We start from the raw sequence: 23,640 nt of genomic DNA on the forward strand, positions 1-23,640 counted from the left end.
AGTATAATGCCTCCATAGCTGCTACACAGTATAATGCCCCCATAGCTGCTACACAGTATAATGCCTCCATAGCTGCTACACAGTATAATGCCCCCATAGCTGCTACACAGTATAATGCCCCCATAGCTGCGACACAGTATAATGCACCCATAGCTGCTATACAGTATAATGCCTCCATAGCTGTGACACAGTATAATGCCCCCATAGCTGTGACACAGTATAATGCCTCCATAGCTGCTACACAGTATAATGCCCCCATAGCTGCGACACAGTATAATGCCTCCATAGCTGCTACACAGTATAATGCCCCCATAGCTGCTACACAGTATAATGCCTCCATAGCTGCTATACAGTATAATGCCCCATAGCTGTGACACAGTATAATGCCCCCATAGCTGCTACACAGTATAATGCCCCATAGCTGTGACACATTATAATGCCTCCATTTGTACGTACCTAATAAATAAAAATAACATAATTACTTACCTATCCCGGTTCCCATGGCGGTGGGGGATGCTTCTCCTCCTCTGCACTGTCACGTGAGTGACTCCGTGCAGACAGGCGCGATGATGTCACTACATCACGCCTGCCTGCACCGAGCCGCTCACGGCAGAGTGAATGCTGGAGCGAGGCTCCAGCATTCAACCCAACTGAATCTGCGTCCTGCGGACACAGATTCAGTTGGAAGCGGGACAGCACGGAAGCTAGCAGCGCTGCATAGTTTTTTAAGATTGTGTGATGTTCGGGCGGCGATGGGCCCCCTGGGAGCCTCGGGTCCCGGGCGGCCGCCCGAACCGCCCATATTATAATCCGCCATTGAGCAGAACGTCTACAAGCATCTGCCCATTACGGCGTTCTGTTCCGAGAGGGTGTTTTTTACATGGTCGTTTTCCAAAACCGGCACGTAAAAAGACGCCCGTCAAAATGAAGTGCACATAACTTCTTGGGACGTTTTTGGAGCCATTTTTCATTGACTTTATATAAAAACAGCTCCAAAAACGGCCGTAAAAAACACGAGTTTGATTAAAAAATGGCTGAAAATCAGGATCTGGTTTCCCTTTGTTTAGTAAGCGTGTGAACATACCCTTAGCCTTTTGGTGTGTCCTATAGCTTCTGCCAGCTGCAGAATCACACCCAAAATGGCTGCCGGTCACTGCTTAGCAATTTGAAGACACCTTTTCATGGCTTGTAGGATGAGATTCCCTCCCACATTTACAGCAGCTGTGAGTCAGGTTGCTTTGCCTTATTCACCTTGCTGTAATTCTGGGAAGTGCTCCCCCTGGTGGCCAACATAGGAAAACATGTCAAATTATTATTTAATTTGTAATACTTTACACCATATGGAAGAGAAAAAAAGTAACGACACTTAAAAAAAAGCCGTATGGCAGTCGTGAAGGGGTTATGGAGGCAGCCATTTTGTCTGAGCGGTTAACTGCATTAAGAGATATGGTTTACAGCAGCCACATGGGTCCTAGGAATCAATAGTCTGGAGCTGAGCCATTGACTTCTACTGCACAGTTTTCTAGGTGTGCTCTGTGACCTGTGCAGAGGTCATTGTGCAGGGAGGGGGAGGAGGGGAGCGGTGTCCATCACCTATTGTCAATGGTGTATCCTCTGTTATCTATATATAGGTGATACCAGTCAGTGTAAAGGCCCTTTTACATGGGCCAATTATCAGGCAAACAGTCATTCATAGAACGCTCGTTGCCGATAATTGCCCTGTGTAAACAGGGGAGCGATCAGCAGATGATCGTATCGTTTTTGAAAACCAAAATATTATCGTTGTCGGTAGCACATCTCCCTGAGCCGTGCTACCGACATGATATTAATGTATGGGGACGAGTGATCGGAGTAACGAGTTGTCGGTCCCATATATAGCTCCTTGTGACAGGAGCAAATGAGCGCCAATCAACAAGCTGTCTCATTGATCGGCAGTCGTCTACACGGTCCTTGTCAGGGCCGTGTAATAAGACCTTAATCCTGCCTGTGATGATAATGAGATGATTGGCTGTATGTTTCAGGGCAATGTCGTGCTGGAAGACCCAGCCACGAGTCATTTTTAATGTCCTGGTGGAGGGAAGGAGGTTGTCACTCAGGATTTGACGGTACATGGCTCCATCCATTCTCCCATTGATGTGGTGAAGTAGTCCTGTGCCCTTAGCAGAGAAACACCCCCAAAACATAATGTTTCCATCTTCATGCTTGACAGTGGGGACGGTGTTCTTTGGGTCATAGGCAGCATTTCTCTTCCTCCAAACACGGCGAGTTGAGTTAATGCCAAAGAGCTAAATTTTAGTCTCATCTGACCACAGCACCTTCTCCCAATCACTCTCAGAATCATCCAGATGTTCATTTGCAAACTTCAGACGGGCCTGTACATGTGCCTTCTTGAGCAGGGGGACCTTGCGGGCACTGCAGGATTTTAATCCATTACAGCGTAATGTGTTACCAATGGTTTTCGTGGTGACTGTGGTCCCAGCTGCCTTGAGAACATTAACAAGTTCCCCCCGTGTAGTTTTCGGCTGAGCTCTCACCTTCCTCAGGATCAAGGATACCCCACGAGGTGAGATTTTGCATGGAGCCCCAGATCGATGTCGATTGACAGTCATTTTGTATGTCTTCCATTTTCTTACTATTGCACCAACAGTTGTCTCCTTCTCACCCAGCGTCTTACTTATGGTTTTGTAGCCCATTCCAGCCTTGTGCAGGTCTATGATCTTGTCCCTGACATCCTTAGAAAGCTCTTTGGTCTTGCCCATATTGTAGAGGTTAGAGTCAGACTGATTCATTGAGTCTGTGGACAGGAGTCTTTTATACAGGTGACCATGTAAGAGCTGTCTATAATGCAGGCACCAAGTTGATTTGGAGCGTGTAACTGGTCTGGAGGAGGCTGAACTCTTAATGGTTGGTCGGGGATCAAATACTTATTTCTCTGTGCACAATGCAAATAAATATATATAATTTTGACAATGTGTTTTTCAGTTTTTTTTATATAATCTATATCTCACTGGTAAAATTAACCTAGCCTAAAAATTCTAGACTGTTCATGACTTTGACAGTGGGCAAACTTACAAAATCAGCAAGGGATCAAATACATATTTCCTTCACTATATATATATATATATATATATATATATATATTACCTGTCAGTGTAATCCTACCTGTGATGATAATGAGATGTATGCTGAGAAGTGATCTCTACAGAACAGGAAGGGTCAGTCTATTATGGATGGTGGATCCTGTGTTATCTAAATATATATGTTACCTGTCAGTGTAATCTTGCCTGTGGTGATAATGAGATGTATGCTGAGTAGTGATCTCTACAGAACAGGGAGGATCAGTCTATTATGGATGGTGGATCCTGTGATATCTATATATAGATGTAACCTGTCAGTGTAAGGATATGTTCACAAGATTAACAAAATAAGCCTGAAAATACGGAGCTGTTTATGAGAAAACAACTCCAAAAACGTCCCAAGAAGTGTCCTGCACTTCTTTTGACGAGCCGTCATTTTACGCGCCGTATTTTGACAGCGACGCGTAAAATGACAGCTCGTCTGCACAGAACATCGTAAGACCCATTGCAGGCAATGGGCAGATGTTTACCGAAGTATTGGAGCCGTCTTTTCAGGCGTAATTCGAGGCATAAAATGCCTCAATTACGTCTGAAAAGAGGTCATGTGCACATACCCTCATCCTGCCTGTGACGATAATGAGATGAGTGCTGAGAAATGTTCTCTACAGAACAGGGAGGATCAGTCTATTATGAATGGTGGATTCTGTATTAGCTATATATAGATGTTACCTGTCAGTGTAACCCTGCCTGTAATGATAATGAGATGGTACATTATGAATGGTGGATCCTGTGTTATCTATATATAGGTGTTACCTGTCAGTGTAATCCTGCCTGTGATGATAATGAGATGAGTGCTGAGAAATGATCTCTACAGAACAGGAAGGGTCAGTCTATTATGAATGGTGGATTCTTTGTTATCTACATATATAGATGTTACCTGTCAGTGTAATCCTGCCTGTGATGATAATGAGATGACTGCTGAGAACTGTAAGGAGCAGTCTACTATGAGACTCATTGGCCAGAGGGCAAACTGCAAGATTAGATAAAGACAAAAAAATAATATAAAAAAAACCCACCAAAAAATCATAAAAAATATGTTTAACAGAAACTTGATTTAAACAATAGATCATTTTCTGATGACACATTCTCTGTAAGTGGTTGAACTGAGCTTTCCTAGATCTCGGCCTAGAGTGCAGCTGTTAATCGCAGCCGCTGCCCCCCAAAATCTGATGCTAAACCTAGTGCATGACCGGATTCAGAGAACACCTTGTAGAGAACTTCTATGTGCAGTCACAGCTCCCTCAGGTGCTGCACTATGTATAATACAGTGTCTGACGTGTTACTGTAATGTAGAACTAAGGAGGAACCCCACCTTAAAGAGAACAGAAAGGAGAAGACCTTTTCTCTCCTCAGTAGATGTTGACTCGCTCATTGCTGTGACGCTATCTAATCATAGTGGACAGCCTCACAGCGATGCAAAAGACCTGCAGGAAATTTCACAAAATCAGCAGGTTTTCTGCATCGCTGTGAAGCGGTCCGCTCTGATTGGACAGCGTCACAACAAAAAGTGAGGCAACGCCTACTGAGGAGAGATGGTGTCTCCTCTTTGTACCTTTAATTACAACACGCATATGTTAGGTGCAAAACGGAGTAAGGGCTGTAGTGGAACAACATGGAGGGGGGCAAAAAAGAAAAAGACAGCGTTGGAATCTGGAGGACGCCAAGTATAAGGGGAGGAATGTGGTTAAAAAAACAACAACAAAAAACACAGCAGGTCCTGCTTAACCCCTTAATGACCGGGCCATTTTGCACGTTAATCACCAAGGATTATTTTTTGTTTTTTCACGGTCGCATTCCAAGAGTCGTAACTTTTTTTTTATTCCGTGGACATCGCCGTATAAGGGCTTGTTTTTTGCGGGACGAGTTGTATTTTGTAATTGTACCATTTTTAGATGCTTATAATATATTGATTAACTTTTATTAACTTTATTTTAGGAGAATATTGAAAATAAGCAGCTATTCCAGCATTAATTTTCACGTTATAAATTTACGCCGTTTACAGTGCCGCGTAAATAACATGTTCACTTTATTCTATGGGTCGGCACGATTACGGGGATACCAAATTTGTAAGGGTTTTATATGTTTTCCTGCGTTTGCACAATAAAAACCCTTTTAGAAAAAAATTACTTGTTTTTGCATCGCCGCATTCCAAGAGACGTAATGTTTTTATTTTTCCGTCGATGTGGCCGTATGGGGGCTTGATTTTTGCGGGCCAATGCGTAGTTTTCATTAGTACTATTTTGGGTACATAGGACTTATAGATTAATTTTAATTTTATTTTTTATGGGGGGAATGGGAGAAAAGAGAGAATTTTGCCGTTGTTTTTTGCAGTTTTTTTGGACGCCGTTCATCCGGCGGTTTAATTAATGTGTTCATTTTATTGGTCAAGTTGTTACGATCGCAGGGATACCATATATGTGCATGTGTGATTTGTTTTGACACTTTTACTGAGTAAAACCACTTTTTGGGAAAAAAAGTAGTTTTATTTGATTTTGACTGTAGTTATTATTTTTTTTTTTTAACAAACTTTATTTAACTGATTGACATATTTTTTTTAAGTCCCACCAGGGGACGTCACTATGCGATGTGCCGATCGCATATATAATGCTTTGGTATACTTAGTATACCGAAGCATTATTGCCTGTCAGTGTAAAACTGACAGGCAGCCTGTTAGGTCATGCCTCCGGCGTCTTTGTTAGACCCCCGGCTGTCATGGAAACCCGACGGCGACCCGCGATTTGTTTGCGGGGGCGCCGATCGGGTGACAGAGGGAGCTCCCTCCCTCTGTCAAACACATTAGATGCCGCTGTCACTATTGACAGCGGCATTTAATGGGTTAAACTGCCGGAATCGGAGCGCGCTTCGATTCCGGCAGTTGCAGCAGGAGCCAGGCTGTGTATAACAGCCGTGCTCCTGCCGCTGATCGCGTGGGTACACTGGCAGTACCCGCGCCTTCACAGGACGGATATATCCGTCCTCCTGCGCGAACTAGCAGCTGCTGAGGACGGATATATTTCCGTCCTTCGGCGTTAAGGAGTTAATAAACCACGGAGTTCACTTTCTAAATTCATTATTACTGACCTCTGGTAACACCTCCTGGAATTTCCTCCTCCACTTCACTCTTACACGGTTGAGCGCCCCTCACCCGCTCTTCTTCTTCATCCTCCACTTTAATATCAGTCAGATCTTCCCTATGATTTCACATATGTAACAATTCAGTACAATACAGCAGAGAGTGCGAAGAATCTAACAGATCAACATAAGAAACCACCAAACTCTATGACCCCATCTATGACCGGAGGACCAAAAAGCTCCACACCCCCTATATAGATCTGGTATACGGCTCAGCTTCATCTACCTGATGATTCTCTGGGACATTGGGATTTTCCTCTGGACAGTCCTGGGAATACAGAGGACTGGGACATCTCTCTGGCGGATTTCTCCTACTGGATCCATCTGTAGGAAACACACAGTGACTGAATACATGACTACTGTATATCTGGCTATAGATCACACACTTCTCTCTACACTTCTATGTTTACTGATCAGAGCCGGAATTACAATGTTGAGGTCCTCACTACCGGTGTCGAGGTCCCTGCACCTTGTAAGCCACAGGCCTAAAGGAGACTGTGCCCTACCAGAGCGAACGGCGGGGCGTAACTGGCTCCCTGCTCCGCCATAATATTTACCTGTATCTGCCCTCTGTGGACGCGGATACACATGAAAGTGGCGGGACACAGGACGCCTCTATTTAGTTACCTGCAACCAAAAATGGTCTGGGTGTCACTTGCTTATTAGCCTCTTAAAGGCTGTGTACACCTCTGTAGGCAATATTTTCTATACATATTAATTAACCCCTTCACGACATGGCTATATACTTTCCAACTCCTGATGCCCTGGGCAGGTGTCACATAAATAAATATTGGCAGAATGGAACAGGGTTGTACTTTTCTGTCCGCCGGCTCTCTCCACAAGTGCCGGCACATCTCCCCCTTAGTTTAATCAAACTTATGCCAAACCCCTGCAGATAGCACCTCATCCCCTGTAGATAGCGCCACTGAAGCTCCCTCTAGGAGCGGAATCATTTGCGTTGCCGTCAACTTGGCTGGAAATTGTGCTTCTAGAGGGAGCCCCTGACGTCTCTGTCCATATATGGACAGTGATATCAGGGACTCCTCTGGGAGTGGAATCCATGGCCTATTTTTGACCTGTTTAAGAGAACCATTTCTCAAATCTGACGTGTCACTTTAAGGGTATGTGCACACGGGGCTGATAAGATGCAGATTTTCTGCAAAGTATTTAATTGCGAGGAAATCTGCAGCGTATTACAGTAGTAGCAATGAGGATGAGATTTTAACAAATCTCATCTACACGTCGCGCCAAAAATGAGTTTTGGACGTTCCGCCGTGTTTACGCCATGTGGAGACGTATCATAAGTGGGAATAAGATTTTACTTATCCAAGACATTGTGAGATTGTTTTTTCAGAACACGTTGTACTTTATATTCGTGGTAAATTTAGCTTCATACATTCTGTGTTACAGTTACTAAGGATGAAGAAAGACACAAGTCCATCAAGACCAACCTATAATCCGACCGTGTTGATCCAGAGGAAGACAAAACCCCCATGAGGTGGATGACAATTGTCTCATTAGAGGAAAACTCCTCCCCGACTCCAAATCCGGAAATCAGAATAAATCCCTGGATCACCGTCCCATCTCCAGAATCTAGTGCCCATAACTTGTAATATTAAAGAGAACCTCCGATTATACTGACATTATATAGGAAACTATTATACTGCCGGAGTGTGCCGATAATGGTCTTTCTACATGACTTGTATTACCAGGTTTACTTCTGACTACAGCACGACTGCCCATAGTCCTCGCTGCCGGCTGCCCATAACTCTGCATTAGGAGACAGCGCGTCCTGCTCGTCTTCATGGCTCCTGTATCCAGAACGGCCGCCAGCGCTGTACAATGTAATGTGACCTGTAATGCAGAACTATGAGCAGCCGGCAGCACGAAATGTAGGGATCTAATGTGATGTAAAAGGAGCCGAAATTGTGGAGCTCCTACATTACATGTCATTGTACACACGTGTATATGTACTGCACATGACGGTATTAAGGCCTCAACAAGCAGAGGAAGAGAATACGGCAGGTATAAATGGACAGGGGGCGGAGCTAACTCCGACTGACCAGGCCGCGATAGGCTCTCCTACTCCTGAGCCTGCCACCCTGGTTGGTGGGAGCCGGTGTCAGTCTAAGAGGTCTGGCCTCAGGTGTCGACTGATTAATCCCGGGAGTATACACAGACGTAGTACCTGGCAGATCCTTTACAGATAGTCATCACCGAGACACCTCCAGTGCGGTTACTGTAGAATTTCCCAGCAGTGTCACCTCTCCAGTCAGCAGCTCCGTCATCTTGTAGATCAGTTCTAAGATCTTCTTCTCATGTATCCGGGAGTGAGGGGGAGGCTCTGTGATGGGACTACTGCTCCATCCTCCTGACTCATGGATGATGGGAGTCGTACAGTCACACGATGTCTTCTTCACTATTGTGTACTCCTGTGTATGGAGAAAGACACTTAGAGAACTGAACACAGTATTCCCCCCTCAGTAGAAAGAGGGAGATTGTGACCCCGCTGTATAGACCTCTAGTGACCCCACATCTGTAATACTGGAGACCTCACCTACAAAAAGACATTGAGAAAATAGAACGAGGCCAAAACTAAAAAGGAAATAATATTGGGGGGACTAGATGGACCATGTGCTGTCCTCCTGCCGTCATCTTCTAGGTTTCTATATAGATGTCATCCTGATCCTCCTGGTTCCTGGTCATTCTCATTACTCTACATTACTATTGCTGCATTGGTGACATGACACATAACTGACCATATTGGTGGCTGATCTTCAGCTTCTTGACGTCACTTGGAAGGTCTGGACGCTGTTATACAGGACACTGGATTCTTCCTATTATGTATTGTCCCTTCCCTATGTGGGACTTGTTCTATAATGTAGAAAAGTTTACCTCTCCGCTCAGCAGGTAGATGATCTCCAAGGTGAAGTCTAATATTCTTCTGCTCATCTCATTCCTGTGCTTGTCCATCCTTGGTGGGTCATTCAGGAGAAGGAACGTTGTGGAGGAGAAGATGAGAAAACTGGAGGAACTGGAGGATCTAGTACTGCAGACGTCTTTAGGAAGAAAGGAGAAGATGGAAATCATACAGGGGACATCATCATGTGTGACATACAGAACCTCACTTATTCATCATTGAGAGAAACATCTTCTCAGAGCCGTCACCACATGGAATAAAGGGGTATTCCCAACACGGACATTTCTCCCCAGGATATGGCAGAAATGTCTGATAGATGCGGCTCCACCTCTGGGTGGCCTTGTTAGGCGGTTCCTGTAACTCCTATAGAAAAGAATGGAGAGACACAATCTGCTCAGGTCCTCCTGCTATATAATCTGCTGCCAACAGATCAGACTGGTGGTCAGTGTGACAGATGCCCTTTATGAATGAATACACCCCTAATATAAGTTTTTACAGATATTAGAAGTTACCTCAGAGATCCTGGATCTTCAGAGACATCTAAAATTCTTAATTATTAAAGTATTTCCCTATTCCTTGTAGATTATTTTACCGGATAGCAACTTTATTCACATCTGAAAGACAGATACTAACCATGGTTAATGGGAACCGGCGGTCACGTGTGAATGTGCAGAAGGTCCCGCCAGTCCTGCGAGCATGTGCGGAAGGTCCCGCCAGTCCTGCGAGCATGTGCGGAAGGTCCCGCCAGACCAGTGTGGAGGAGCGGAAGTTCCCGCCAGACCAGTGGGCAGGCGCGGAAGGTCCCGCCAGACCAGCGGGCAGGCGCGGAAGGTCCCGCCAGACCAGCGGGCAGGCGCGGAAGGTCCCGTCAGACCAGTGCGCAGGCGTGGAAGGTCCCGCCAGACCAGTGCGCAGGCGCGGAAGGTCCCGCCAGACCAGTGCGCAGGCACGGAAGGTCCCACCAGACCAGTGTGCAGGCGCGGAAGGTCCCGCCAGACCAGTGTGCAGGCGCGGAAGGTCCCGCCAGACCAGTGTGCAGGCGCGGAAGGTCCCGCCAGACCAGTGTGCAGGCGCGGAAGTTCCCGCCAGTCCAGTGTGCAGGCGCAGAAGATCCCGCCAGACCAGTGTGCATGCGCAGAACGTCCCACCAATACAGTGTGTATGTCCTGGTAGTTTAGTGTGAGGAAGCAGCATGTATTGTGCTGGGTGTGCAGGATCTCTGCATTATCTTATCACTTAGCAGTCACATCTTACACACAGACTTCTGTAAAGCGTGACCTGTCCTCCATCGTCTACATTACTTGGTGCTTTTCCTTTTAAACCTGTTCCCCCACTTCTTCATTATTCTGTGCTCCTTCTAGACCTGTCCTCTGCTTCTACATTACTCTGTGCTCCTCCTTCTAGACCTGTCCTCTGCTTCTACATTACTCTGTGCTCCTCCTTCTAGACCTGTCCTCTGCTTCTACATTACTCTGTGCTCCTCCTTCTAGACCTGTCCTCTGCTTCTACATTACTCTGTGCTCCTGCTTCTAGACCTGTCCTCTGCTTCTATATTACTCTGTGCTCCTCCTTCTTCTAGACCTGTCCTCTGCTTCTACATTACTCTGTGCTCCTCCTTCTAGACCTGTCCTCTGCTTCTACATTACTCTGTGCTCCTCCTTCTAGACCTGTCCTCTGCTTCTACATTGCTCTGTGCTCCTCCTTCTTCTAGACCTGTCCTCTGCTTCTACATTACTCTGTGCTCCTCCTTCTAGACCTGTCCTCTGCTTCTACATTACTCTGTGCTCCTCCTTCTAGACCTGTCCTCTGCTACTACATTACTCTGTGCTTCTCCTTCTAGACCGGTCCTCTGCTTCTACATTACTCTGTGCCTCTCCTTCTAGACCTGTCCTCTGCTTCTACATTACTCTGTGCTCCTCCTTCTAGACCTGTCCTCTGCTTCTACATTACTCTGTGCTCCTTCTAGACCTGTCCTCTGCTTCTACATTACTCTGTGCTCCTCCTTCTTCTAGACCTGTCCTCTGCTTCTACATTACTCTGTGCTCCTCCTTCTAGACCTGTCCACCACCTTCGGCACAGTCGAACACACCCTCCTGATACAAATTCTCTAGTCCCTTGACATCACAGACTTGGCCCTCTCCTGGATCTCCTCATACCTTACCAACTAAAGATTTACTATCGCTCCCTTATGGGTCTCAGTGTTCTGGATCCCTTACTCTTCTCCATCTAAATCTTTGGTCAAATTTACCTCTGGTCTTGATGTTACCTCCCTGCTATCTAGAGTGTCTAACAGTTATCTCCTCTTTCACCTCCCACTTCCTTAAGATTAACATGGAGAAAACGGAATCATCTTTACCCCATTTCACTCAACCCCCTTACCAGAACTATCAAATCACAGTTAATGGCTCCACATATTTCCCCGTCTCACAGGTCCGCTGCATTGGGATAACCCTTAATTTCAAATAGCACAGCCAAGCGCTTACCACTTCTTGCTGCCTCCACCTCAAAAACCTCTTGAAGTCAGTCTTTCCTCGAACAGACAAACATGCCAGTATATATGCCCTCATCATCTACTGTCTAGACTACTCCAACATCCTTCTCTGTGGCTTCCCATCTAACACTATTGCACCCCTCCTACCCATTCTCAACTCAGCTGCAAGGGTAAATCTACCTCTCCCCTCATTCCACCTCTGCGGTCACTGGCCACCCATTGCCTACTAAATTAAGTTATACATATTAAAAATGACATGCAAGGCTGTCAACAAACCATCCCCTCCATACATCTCTGCCCTAATCTCCCAATACCTCCCCACACATAATCTCCGGTCCTCACAAGACCTTCTTTGTTCTCATTTTATCTGTTCCTCACATCATCGTCTAGATTTCTCCCGTGCTTCCCCTAGTAGTCTACGAGGGCAGGGTCTCTCTCCCTCTGGACCAGTCTGTCATTCAATAATGTTTGTCTCTTCTTATGTACCGTATATATCGGCGTACAAGACGACTTTTTACACCCTTAAAAAAATGTCAAAAGTGTGGGGTCGTCTTATATGCCGGATATTGTCTACATTAGGGATGCACGTTGCAGCCGCACAGCTCAGTATAATACACATGAATGTATGGGAGCGCGGCTGCGGCTGTGTAATTCAGCCACAGCCCCGCTCCTGAGTCATGTTAAGTTCGCGGGGTCAGGATGATGCAATGCGGCCAGCGCTGCACTAATGAGCGGCGGCACTGGAGACAGAACATGGCGGGCGCGCTACAAAACACCCCCATGTTCTGTCTTCAGTGCCTGAACTGCCGCTCATTAGTGCAGCGCCGGCCGCATCACCTCATGCTGACCGCGCGCGCACTTCCTGTCAGGAGCGGGGCAATGGCTGTATTACACAGCCACAGCCCCCCTCTATAAACGGCGGAGATCAGAGAAACCGCCGTTATTCCCCTGAATGCTGCGATCACAGCTGACTGCAGCATTCAGGGGAAAGTGAGAAGGGGGGATGCCCCTGGATCGCGTCACAGGTAATTCCTGTGACGCGATCGAGGGCCATACCATATATGGGCAGACAGCCCAGGGTCTATTGACGGACCCCAGGGCTGTCTTACCATATTTCATGTTGTTAGGACATACCCAAGTATGTCCTAACAACTGCCTGTGTATTATCCGTCCACAGGTTAATGTACTGGGATATATCTGATATATGTCAGTACATTAAAGTTTAAAAATAAAGTAAAAACAAAGTATTGTTAAATTGTAAAAAAAATAAATACACCTTCACCTTTTTTACAATAAACATTAAAATAAGTCTCAATACATAAAATACACACATTCAGTAATGGCGCGGACAACAATGTTTTTGCATCATTTATGATGTGTACGCTGTAAAAAAATGAAATAAACACGGCTTTCATTCACTTATTAATGTGAGGCACGAGGTGCGATGAATTTACCCTCCATGTTCCTCACATTAATAGTAATTAACCCCATCATGTACCTCGCACATTAACCCAATATGACTGAGAAACATGATGGGATTAATTACTATTAATGTGAGGTGCGTTCAAAATTCATCACACGTCGCGCCTCACATCAGAAAACGGAAGAATTTTTTTTTTATTACTGTTGGCAAAAGTATCGAAATTGGTATCGAAATCGCAATACTAAACGAAGTATCGGTATCGAAGTCCAAATTCTGGTATCGTGACATCCCTAGTCTACATATTGTCTACACACAGGTTGTGTGTTACCTTGTGAGCCTGCAGTCCGGTACACAGGCTCCCGGGATGCACGGAATCCGCCACGGATCTGAGGGAAGCCGGTATTAGCCGCCAGGGAACATCTCTGTAAGATCCTCTGGCCCGCCCTTTCCTCTCATTCCCTGCCTCTCAGATCTCGCGCGATGAAGCAGCCTATCTGCGCATGCGCGAGTTCAAAGAGACAGAGAGTCCTGGGTCCTGCCGCCGATGGCCATAGTGAAGCGCTCCTGCACGAAATGGTGAGTATATCTTAAATTCTATATTTTAAGGGTAAAAGTTGGGGGTCGTCTTATACGCCCAGTCGTCTTATACGCCGACATATACGGTACTTAACCCCTTGGACACGCAGCCAATTCAAATTTTTCCTCCCTCCTTCCAAAAGCCAGAACTTTTTGTTTTTTCCGTTGACATAGCCGTATGAGAACATGTCTTGTGCTGGACGTGAAGTAATTTTAAAAGGGGATTTCCACGATCAGACAACGGATGACCTCCACTGGATAGGTCATAAGTATATGATGGTGGGGGTCCGACACCCGGACCCCGCACAGATCAGCTGCTCCGGCTGCCGGATGTTTTGATCGGTATGCAGTAGTTGGAGCCGGAAGCAAATGGCTCCGACCACTGAACAGCGGCCGTTCTGCAGAACTAAAGGCTCTGCTCCTATTCACTTTAACACTGCAGCACGACCGCTCTATTCCGTGACCGGAGCATCTGCTTTCAGCATGGACATCTGGTGCCCGGAGGCAGCCGGAGCAGTTGAGCGGTGTGGGGTCCGGGTGTCAGACCCCCACAGATCATATACCGATGGCCTATCTGGTGGAGGTCGTCAGTTGTCCGATCGTGGAAAACCCCTTTAATGTCCCCTATAATGTACTGGGTAAGAGGAAACAATTGTGGGCTGGAATAGCGGAAAACGCAGTGAATCCTATTGATTTTTAGGTTTCGTTTTTGCAGCGTTCACCATGCGGTGAAAATAACTTGTTACCTTTATTCTCCGGGTCAATACGATTACGACGACACCAAATTTATAGATTTATCTTCGACAAGGAAAGAAAAATTTGTCCAAAATAGAAAACAGTTTTGCGACGCCATTTTGAGAAACAGAACGTTTTATATTTCCGGTGATTGCATGGTGTGGGGGGTTTTATATTTCCGGTGATTGCACGGTGTGAAGGGTTTTATATTTCCGGTGATTGCGCGGTGTGAGGGGGTTTTATATTTCCGGTGATTGCGCAGTGTGAGGGGTTTATATTTCTGGTGATTGCGCGGTGTGAGGGGGTTTATATTTCCGTGATTGCGCGGTATGAAGAATTTATATTGCCACACACTGCCCCTTGTAGATAGGGCCACACACAGCCCCCCTGTAGATATTACCACACACACTGCTCCCTGTAGATATTACCACACACACTGCTCCCTGTAGATATTACCACACACTGCTCCCTGTAAATATTACCACACACACTGCTCCCTGTAGATATTACCACACACTGCTCCCTGTAGATATTACCACACACACTGCTCCCTGTAGATATTACCACACACACTGCTCCCTGTAGATATTACCACACACACTGCTCCCTGTAGATATTACCACACACTGCTCCCTGTAGATATTACCACACACACTGCTCCCTGTAGATATTACCACACACTGCTCCCTGTAAATATTACCACAAACACCGCTCCCTGTAGATATTACCACACACACACTGCTCCCTGTAGATATTACCACACACACAGCCCCCCTGTAGATATTACCACACACTGCTCCCTGTAGATATTACCACACACACTGCTCCCTGTAGATATTACCACACACTGCTCCCTGTAAATATTACCACACACACTGCTCCCTGTAGATATTACCACACACACTGCTCCCTGTAGATATTACCACACACTGCTCCCTGTAAATATTACCACACACACTGCTCCCTGTAGATATTACCACACACACTGCTCCCTGTAGATATTACCACACACACTGCTCCCTGTACATATTACCACACACACTGCTCCCTGTAGATATTACCACACACTGCTCCCTGTAGATATTACCACACACTGCCCCCTGTAAATATTACCACACACACTGCTCCCTGTAGATATTACCACACACACTGCTCCCTGTACATATTACCACACACACTGCTCCCTGTAGATATTACCACACACACACTGCTCCCTGTAGATATTACCACACACACTGCTCCCTGTAGATATTACCACAGACACTGCTCCCTGTAGATATTACCACACACTGCTCCCTGTAGATATTACCACACACACTGCTCCCTGTAGATATTACCACACAATGCTCCCTGTAGATATTACCACACAATGCTCCCTGTAGATATTACCACAGACACTGCTCCCTGTAGATATTACCACACAATGCTCCCTGTAGATATTACCACACACTGCTCCCTGTAGATATTACCACACACACTGCTCCCTGTATATATTACCACACACACACTGCTCCCTGTAGATATTACCACACACACTGCTCCCTGTAGATATTACCACACACACTGACCCCTGTAGATATTACCACACACACTGCTCCCTGTACATATTACCACACACTGCTCCCTGTACATATTACCACACACTGCTCCCTGTATATATTACCACACACTGCTCCCTGTAGATATTACCACACACTGCTCCCTGTAGATATTACCACACACACTGCTCCCTGTAGATATTACCACACACACGGCTCCCTGTAGGGAATGCCACACACTGCTCCCTGTAGGGAATGCCACACATTGCTCCCTGTAGGGAATGCCACACACTGCCCCTTGTATATATTACCACACACTGCTCCCTGTAGATATTACCACACACTGCTCTCTGTAGATATTACCACACACTACTCCCTGTACATATTACCACACACACTGCTCCCTGTATATATTACCACACACTGCTCCCTGTAGATATTACCACACACTGCTCCCTGTAGATATTACCACACACACTGCTCCCTGTAGATATTACCACACACACGGCTCCCTGTAGGGAATGCCACACACTGCTCCCTGTAGGGAATGCCACACATTGCTCCCTGTAGGGAATGCCACACACTGCCCCTTGTATATATTACCACACACTGCTCCCTGTAGATATTACCACACACTGCTCTCTGTAGATATTACCACACACTACTCCCTGTACATATTACCACACACACTGCTCCCTGTAGATATTACCACACACACACTGCTCCCTGTAGATATTACCACACACTGCTCCCTGTAGATATTACCACACACTGCTCCCTGTACATATTACCACACACACTGCTCCCTGTAGATATTACCACACACACACTGCTCCCTGTAGATATTACCACACACTGCTCCCTGTACATATTACCACACACACTGCTCCCTGTAGATATTACCACACACACTGCTCCCTGTAGATATTACCACACACACTGCTCCCTGTAGATATTACCACACACACTGCTCCCTGTAGATATTACCACACACACTGCTCCCTGTAGATATTACCACACACACTGCTCCCTGTAGATATTACCACACACACTGCTCCCTGTAGATATTACCACACACACTGCTCCCTGTAGATATTACCACACACACACTGCTCCCTGTAGGGAATGCCACACACTGCTCCCTGTAGATAATACCACACTGCTCCCTGTAGATATTACCACACACTGCTCCCTGTAGATATTACCACACACACTGCTCCCTGTAGATATTACCACACACACTGCCCCCTGTAGATATTACCACACACACAGCCCCCCTGTAGATATTACCACACACACTGCTCCCTGTAGATATTACAACACACTGCTCCCTGTAGATATTACCACACACACTGCTCCCTGTAGATATTACCACACACTGCTCCCTGTACATATTACCACACACACTGCTCCCTGTATCTATTACCACACACTGCTCCCTGTAGAGATTACCACACACACTGCTCCCTGTAGATATTACCACACACACTGCTCCCTGTAGATATTACCACACACACTGCTCCCTGTACATATTACCACACACACTGCTCCCTGTACATATTACCACACACTGCTCCCTGTATATATTACCACACACACTGCTATATTACCACACACACTGCTCCCTGTAGATATTACCACACACACTGCTCCCTGTAGATATTACCACACACACACTGCTCCCTGTATATATTACCACACACTGCTCCCTGTAGATATTATCACACACACTGCTCCCTGTAGATATTACCACACACTGCTCCCTGTAGATATTACCACACACACTGCTCCCTGTAGATATTACCACACACACTGCTCCCTGTAGATATTACCACACACACTGCTCCCTGTACATATTACCACACACACTGCTCCCTGTAGATATTACCACACACACACTGCTCCCTGTAGGTATTACCACACACACTGCTCCCTGTAGATATTACCACACACACTGCTCCCTGTATATATTACCACACACACTGCTCCCTGTACATATTACCACACACTGCTCCCTGTAGATATTACCACACACACACTGCTCCCTGTAGATATTACCACACACACTGCTCCCTGTAGATATTACCACACACTGCTCCCTGTAGATATTACCACACACACAGCCCCCCTGTAGATATTACCACACACTGCTCCCTGTAGATATTACCACACACACGGCTCCCTGTAGATATTACCACACACTGCTCCCTGTAAATATTACCACACACACCGCTCCCTGTAGATATTACCACACACACACTGCTCCCTGTAGATATTACCACACACACTGCTCCCTGTAGATATTACCACACACACTGCTCCCTGTAGATATTACCACACACACTGCTCCCTGTAGATATTACCACACACACTGCTCCCTGTACATATTACCACACACACTGCTCCCTGTAGATATTACCACACACTGCTCCCTGTAGATATTACCACACACTGCTCCCTGTAGATATTACCACACACACTGCTCCCTATATATATTACCACACACACACTGCTCCCTGTATATATTACCACACACACTGCTCCCTGTAGATATTACCACACACACTGCTCCCTGTAGATATTACCACACACACTGCTCCCTGTAGATATTACCACACACACTGCTCCCTGTATATATTACCACACACACACTGCTCCCTGTATATATTACCACACACACTGCTCCCTGTAGATATTACCACACACACTGCCCCCTGTACATATTACCACACACACTGCTCCCTGTACATATTACCACACACTGCTCCCTGTATATATTACCACACACTGCTCCCTGTAGATAATACCACACACACTGCTCCCTGTAGATATTACCACACACTGCTCCCTGTAGAAATTACCACAGACACCGCTCCCTGTAGGCATTACCACACACACTGCTCCCTGTAGATATTACCACACACACTGCTCCCTGTAGATATTACTACACACACTGCTCCCTGTAGATATTACCACACACACTGCTCCCTGTAGATATTACCACACACACTGCTCCCTGTAGATATTACCACACACACTGCTCCCTGTACATATTACCACACACTGCTCCCTGTACATATTACCACACACTGCTCCCTGTAGATATTACCACACACACTGCTCCCTGTAGATATTACCACACACTGCTCCCTGTAGATATTACCACAGACACTGCTCCCTGTAGATATTACCACAGACACTGCTCCCTGTAGATATTACCACACACACTGCTCCCTGTAGATATTACCACACACACTGCTCCCTGTAGGGAATGCCACACACTGCTCCCTGTAGGGAATGCCACACACTGCCCCTTGTAGATATCACCACACAATGCTCCCTGTAGATATTACCACACACACTGCTCCCTGTACATATTACCACACACACTGCTCCCTGTAGATATTACCACACACACTGCTCCCTGTAGATATTACCACACACACTGCTCCCTGTAGATATTACCACACACACACTGCTCCCTGTATATATTACCACACACACTGCTCCCTGTAGATATTACCACACTGCTCCCTGTAGATATTACCACACACACAGCCCCCCTGTAGATATTACCACACACACTGCTCCCTGTAGATATTACCACACACACACTGCTCCCTGTAGATATTACCACACACACACACACTGCTCCCTGTAGATATTACCACACACACTGCTCCCTGTAGATATTACCACACACACTGCTCCCTGTAGATATTACCACACACACTGCTCCCTGTAGATATTACCACACACACTGCTCCCTGTATATATTACCACACACTGCTCCCTGTAGATATTACCACACACTGCTCCCTGTATATATTACCACACACTGCTCCCTGTAGATATTACCACACACACTGCTCCCTGTAGATATTACTACACACTGCTCCCTGTAGATATTACCACACACTGCCCCCTGTAGATATTACCACACACACACACACACACACACACACACACACACACACACTGCTCCCTGTAGATATTACCACACACTGCTCCCTGTAGATATTACCACACACACAGCCCCCTGTAGATATTACCACACACACTGCTCCCTGTAGGTATTACCACACACTGCTCCCTGTAGATATTACCACACACACACTGCTCCCTGTAGACAATACCACACACACAGCCCCCCTGTAGATATTACCACACACTGCTCCCTGTAGATATTACCACACACACACACACTGCTCCCTGTAGATATTACCACACACTGCTCCCGGTAGATATTACCACACACTGCTCCCTGTAGATATTACCACACACACAGCCCCCCTGTAGATATTACCACACACACTGCTCCCTGTAGATATTACCACACACTGCTCCCTGTAGATATTACCACACACACTGCTCCCTGTAGATAATACCACACACACTGCTCCCTGTAGATAATACCACACTGCTCCCTGTAGATATTACCACACACTGCTCCCTGTAGATATTACCACACACACTGCTCCCTGTAGATATTACCACACACACTGCTCCCTGTAGATATTACCACACACACTGCTCCCTGTAGATATTACCACACACTGCTCCCTGTAGATATTACCACACACTGCTCCCTGTAGATATTACCACACACACTGCTCCCTGTAGATATTACCACACACTGCTCCCTGTAGATATTACCACACACACTGCTCCCTGTAGATATTACCACACACACTGCTCCCTGTAGATATTACCACACACACTGCTCCCTGTAGATATTACCACACACACTGCTCCCTGTAGATATTACCACACACACTGCTCCCTGTAGATATTACCACACACACTGCTACCTGTAGATATTACCACACACACTGCTCCCTGTAGATATTACTACACACTGCTCCCTGTAGATATTACCACACACTGCCCCCTGTAGATATTACCACACACACACACACACACACACACACACACACACACTGCTCCCTGTAGATATTACCACACACTGCTCCCTGTAGATATTACCACACACACAGCCCCCTGTAGATATTACCACACACACTGCTCCCTGTAGATATTACCACACACTGCTCCCTGTAGATATTACCACACACACACTGCTCCCTGTAGATAATACCACACACACAGCCCCCCTGTAGATATTACCACACACTGCTCCCTGTAGATATTACCACACACACACACACTGCTCCCTGTAGATATTACCACACACTGCTCCCTGTAGATATTACCACACACTGCTCCCTGTAGATATTACCACACACTGCTCCCTGTAGATATTACCACACACACAGCCCCCCTGTAGATATTACCACACACACTGCTCCCTGTAGATATTACCACACACTGCTCCCTGTAGATATTACCACACACACTGCTCCCTGTAGATAATACCACACACACTGCTCCCTGTAGATAATACCACACTGCTCCCTGTAGATATTACCACACACTGCTCCCTGTAGATATTACCACACACACTGCTCCCTGTAGATATTACCACACACACTGCTCCCTGTAGATATTACCACACACACTGCTCCCTGTAGATATTACCACACACTGCTCCCTGTAGATATTACCACACACTGCTCCCTGTAGATATTACCACACACACTGCTCCCTGTAGATATTACCACACACACTGCTCCCTGTAGGTATTACCACACACACTGCTCCCTGTAGGGAATGCCACACACTGCTCCCTGTAGGGAATGCCACACATTGCTCCCTGTAGGGAATGCCACACACTGCCCCTTGTAGATATTACCACACACTGCTCCCTGTAGATATTACCACACACTGCTCCCTGTAGATATTACCACACACACTGCTCCCTGTATATATTACCCCACACACTGCTCCCTGTAGATATTACCACACACACTGCTCCCTGTAGATATTACCACACACACACTGCTCCCTGTAGATATTACCACACACTGCTCCCTGTAGATATTACCACACACACACTGCTCCCTGTAGATATTACCACACACTGCTCCCTGAAGATATTACCACACACACTGCTCCCTGTAGATATTACCACACACTGCTCCCTGTAGATATTACCACACAAACTGCTCCCTGTATATATTACCACACACAATGCTCCCTGTAGATATTACCACACACACTGCTGCCTGTACATATTACCACACACTGCTCCCTGTAGATATTACCACACACACAGCCCCCCTGTAGATTTTACCACACACACTGCTCCCTGTAGATATTACCACACACACTGCTCCCTGTAGATATTACCACACACACTGCCCCCTGTAGATATTACCACACACACTGCTCCCTGTAGATATTACCACACACACTGCTCCCTGTAGATATTACCACAGACTGCTCCCTGTAGATATTACCACACACACTGCTCCCTGTAGATATTACCACACACACTGCTCCCTGTAGATATTACCACACACACTGCTCCCTGTAGATATTACCACACACACACTGCTCCCTGTAGATATTACCACACAATGCTCCCTGTAGATATTACCACACACTGCTCCCTGTAGATATTACCACAGACACTGCTCCCTGTAGATATTACCACACAATGCTCCCTGTAGATATTACCACACACTGCTCCCTGTAGATATTACCACACACACTGCTCCCTGTATATATTACCACACACACACTGCTCCCTGTAGATATTACCACACACACTGCTCCCTGTAGATATTACCACACACACTGCCCCCTGTAGATATTACCACACACACTGCTCCCTGTACATATTACCACACACTGCTCCCTGTAGATATTACCACACACTGCTCCCTGTATATATTACCACACACTGCTCCCTGTAGATATTACCACACACACTGCTCCCTGTAGATATTACCACACACACTGCTCCCTGTAGGGAATGCCACACACTGCTCCCTGTAGGGAATGCCACACATTGCTCCCTGTAGGGAATGCCACACACTGCCCCTTGTAGATATTACCACACACTGCTCCCTGTAGATATTACCACACACTGCTCTCTGTAGATATTACCACACACTACTCCCTGTACATATTACCACACACACTGCTCCCTGTAGATATTACCACACACTGCTCCCTGTAGATATTACCACACACACTGCTCCCTGTAGATATTACCACACACACTGCTCCCTGTAGATATTACCACACACACTGCTCCCTGTAGATATTACCACACACACTGCTCCCTGTAGATATTACCACACACACTGCTCCCTGTAGATAATACCACACTATGCTCCCTGTAGATATTACCACACACTGCTCCCTGTAGATATTACCACAGACACTGCTCCCTGTAGATATTACCACACAATGCTCCCTGTAGATATTACCACACACTGCTCCCTGTAGATATTACCACACACACTGCTCCCTGTATATATTACCACACACACACTGCTCCCTGTAGATATTACCACACACACTGCTCCCTGTAGATATTACCACACACACTGCCCCCTGTAGATATTACCACACACACTGCTCCCTGTACATATTACCACACACTGCTCCCTGTAGATATTACCACACACTGCTCCCTGTATATATTACCACACACTGCTCCCTGTAGATATTACCACACACACTGCTCCCTGTAGGGAATGCCACACACTGCTCCCTGTAGGGAATGCCACACATTGCTCCCTGTAGGGAATGCCACACACTGCCCCTTGTAGATATTA

The 23,640-nt window shown here is 46.3% G+C and overlaps 1 protein-coding gene across 1 annotated transcript; it reads right to left on the minus strand.

Annotated features, from left to right (window-relative positions):
* Positions 1 to 6,498: 6,498 nt before the first annotated feature.
* On the minus strand, positions 6,499 to 9,328 carry LOC142720087 (oocyte zinc finger protein XlCOF29-like). The gene is made up of 3 exons (XM_075848806.1): positions 9,165 to 9,328; positions 8,458 to 8,701; positions 6,499 to 6,593 (listed from the first exon to the last, which is right to left on the minus strand). Exons 1-2 carry the CDS (start codon positions 9,240 to 9,242, stop codon positions 8,483 to 8,485), a joined length of 297 nt encoding a protein of 98 aa, XP_075704921.1. The 5' UTR covers positions 9,243 to 9,328; the 3' UTR covers positions 6,499 to 6,593; positions 8,458 to 8,482.
* Positions 9,329 to 23,640: the final 14,312 nt, after the last annotated feature.

Source organism: Rhinoderma darwinii, unplaced genomic scaffold (assembly GCF_050947455.1).
Source record: "Rhinoderma darwinii isolate aRhiDar2 unplaced genomic scaffold, aRhiDar2.hap1 Scaffold_490, whole genome shotgun sequence".
NCBI classification, from domain to species: Eukaryota; Metazoa; Chordata; class Amphibia; order Anura; family Rhinodermatidae; genus Rhinoderma; species Rhinoderma darwinii.

Bases quoted from the DNA above. Each gene is read 5' to 3' on its own strand.
- LOC142720087 (XM_075848806.1), bottom strand. From the start codon at position 9,242: ATGGACAAGCACAGGAATGAGATGAGCAGAAGAATATTAGACTTCACC. The intron at 8,702-9,164 runs GTAAACTTTTCT...CTCCATACACAG, and splicing joins TCTACCTGCTGAGCGGAGAG to GAGTACACAATAGTGAAGAA.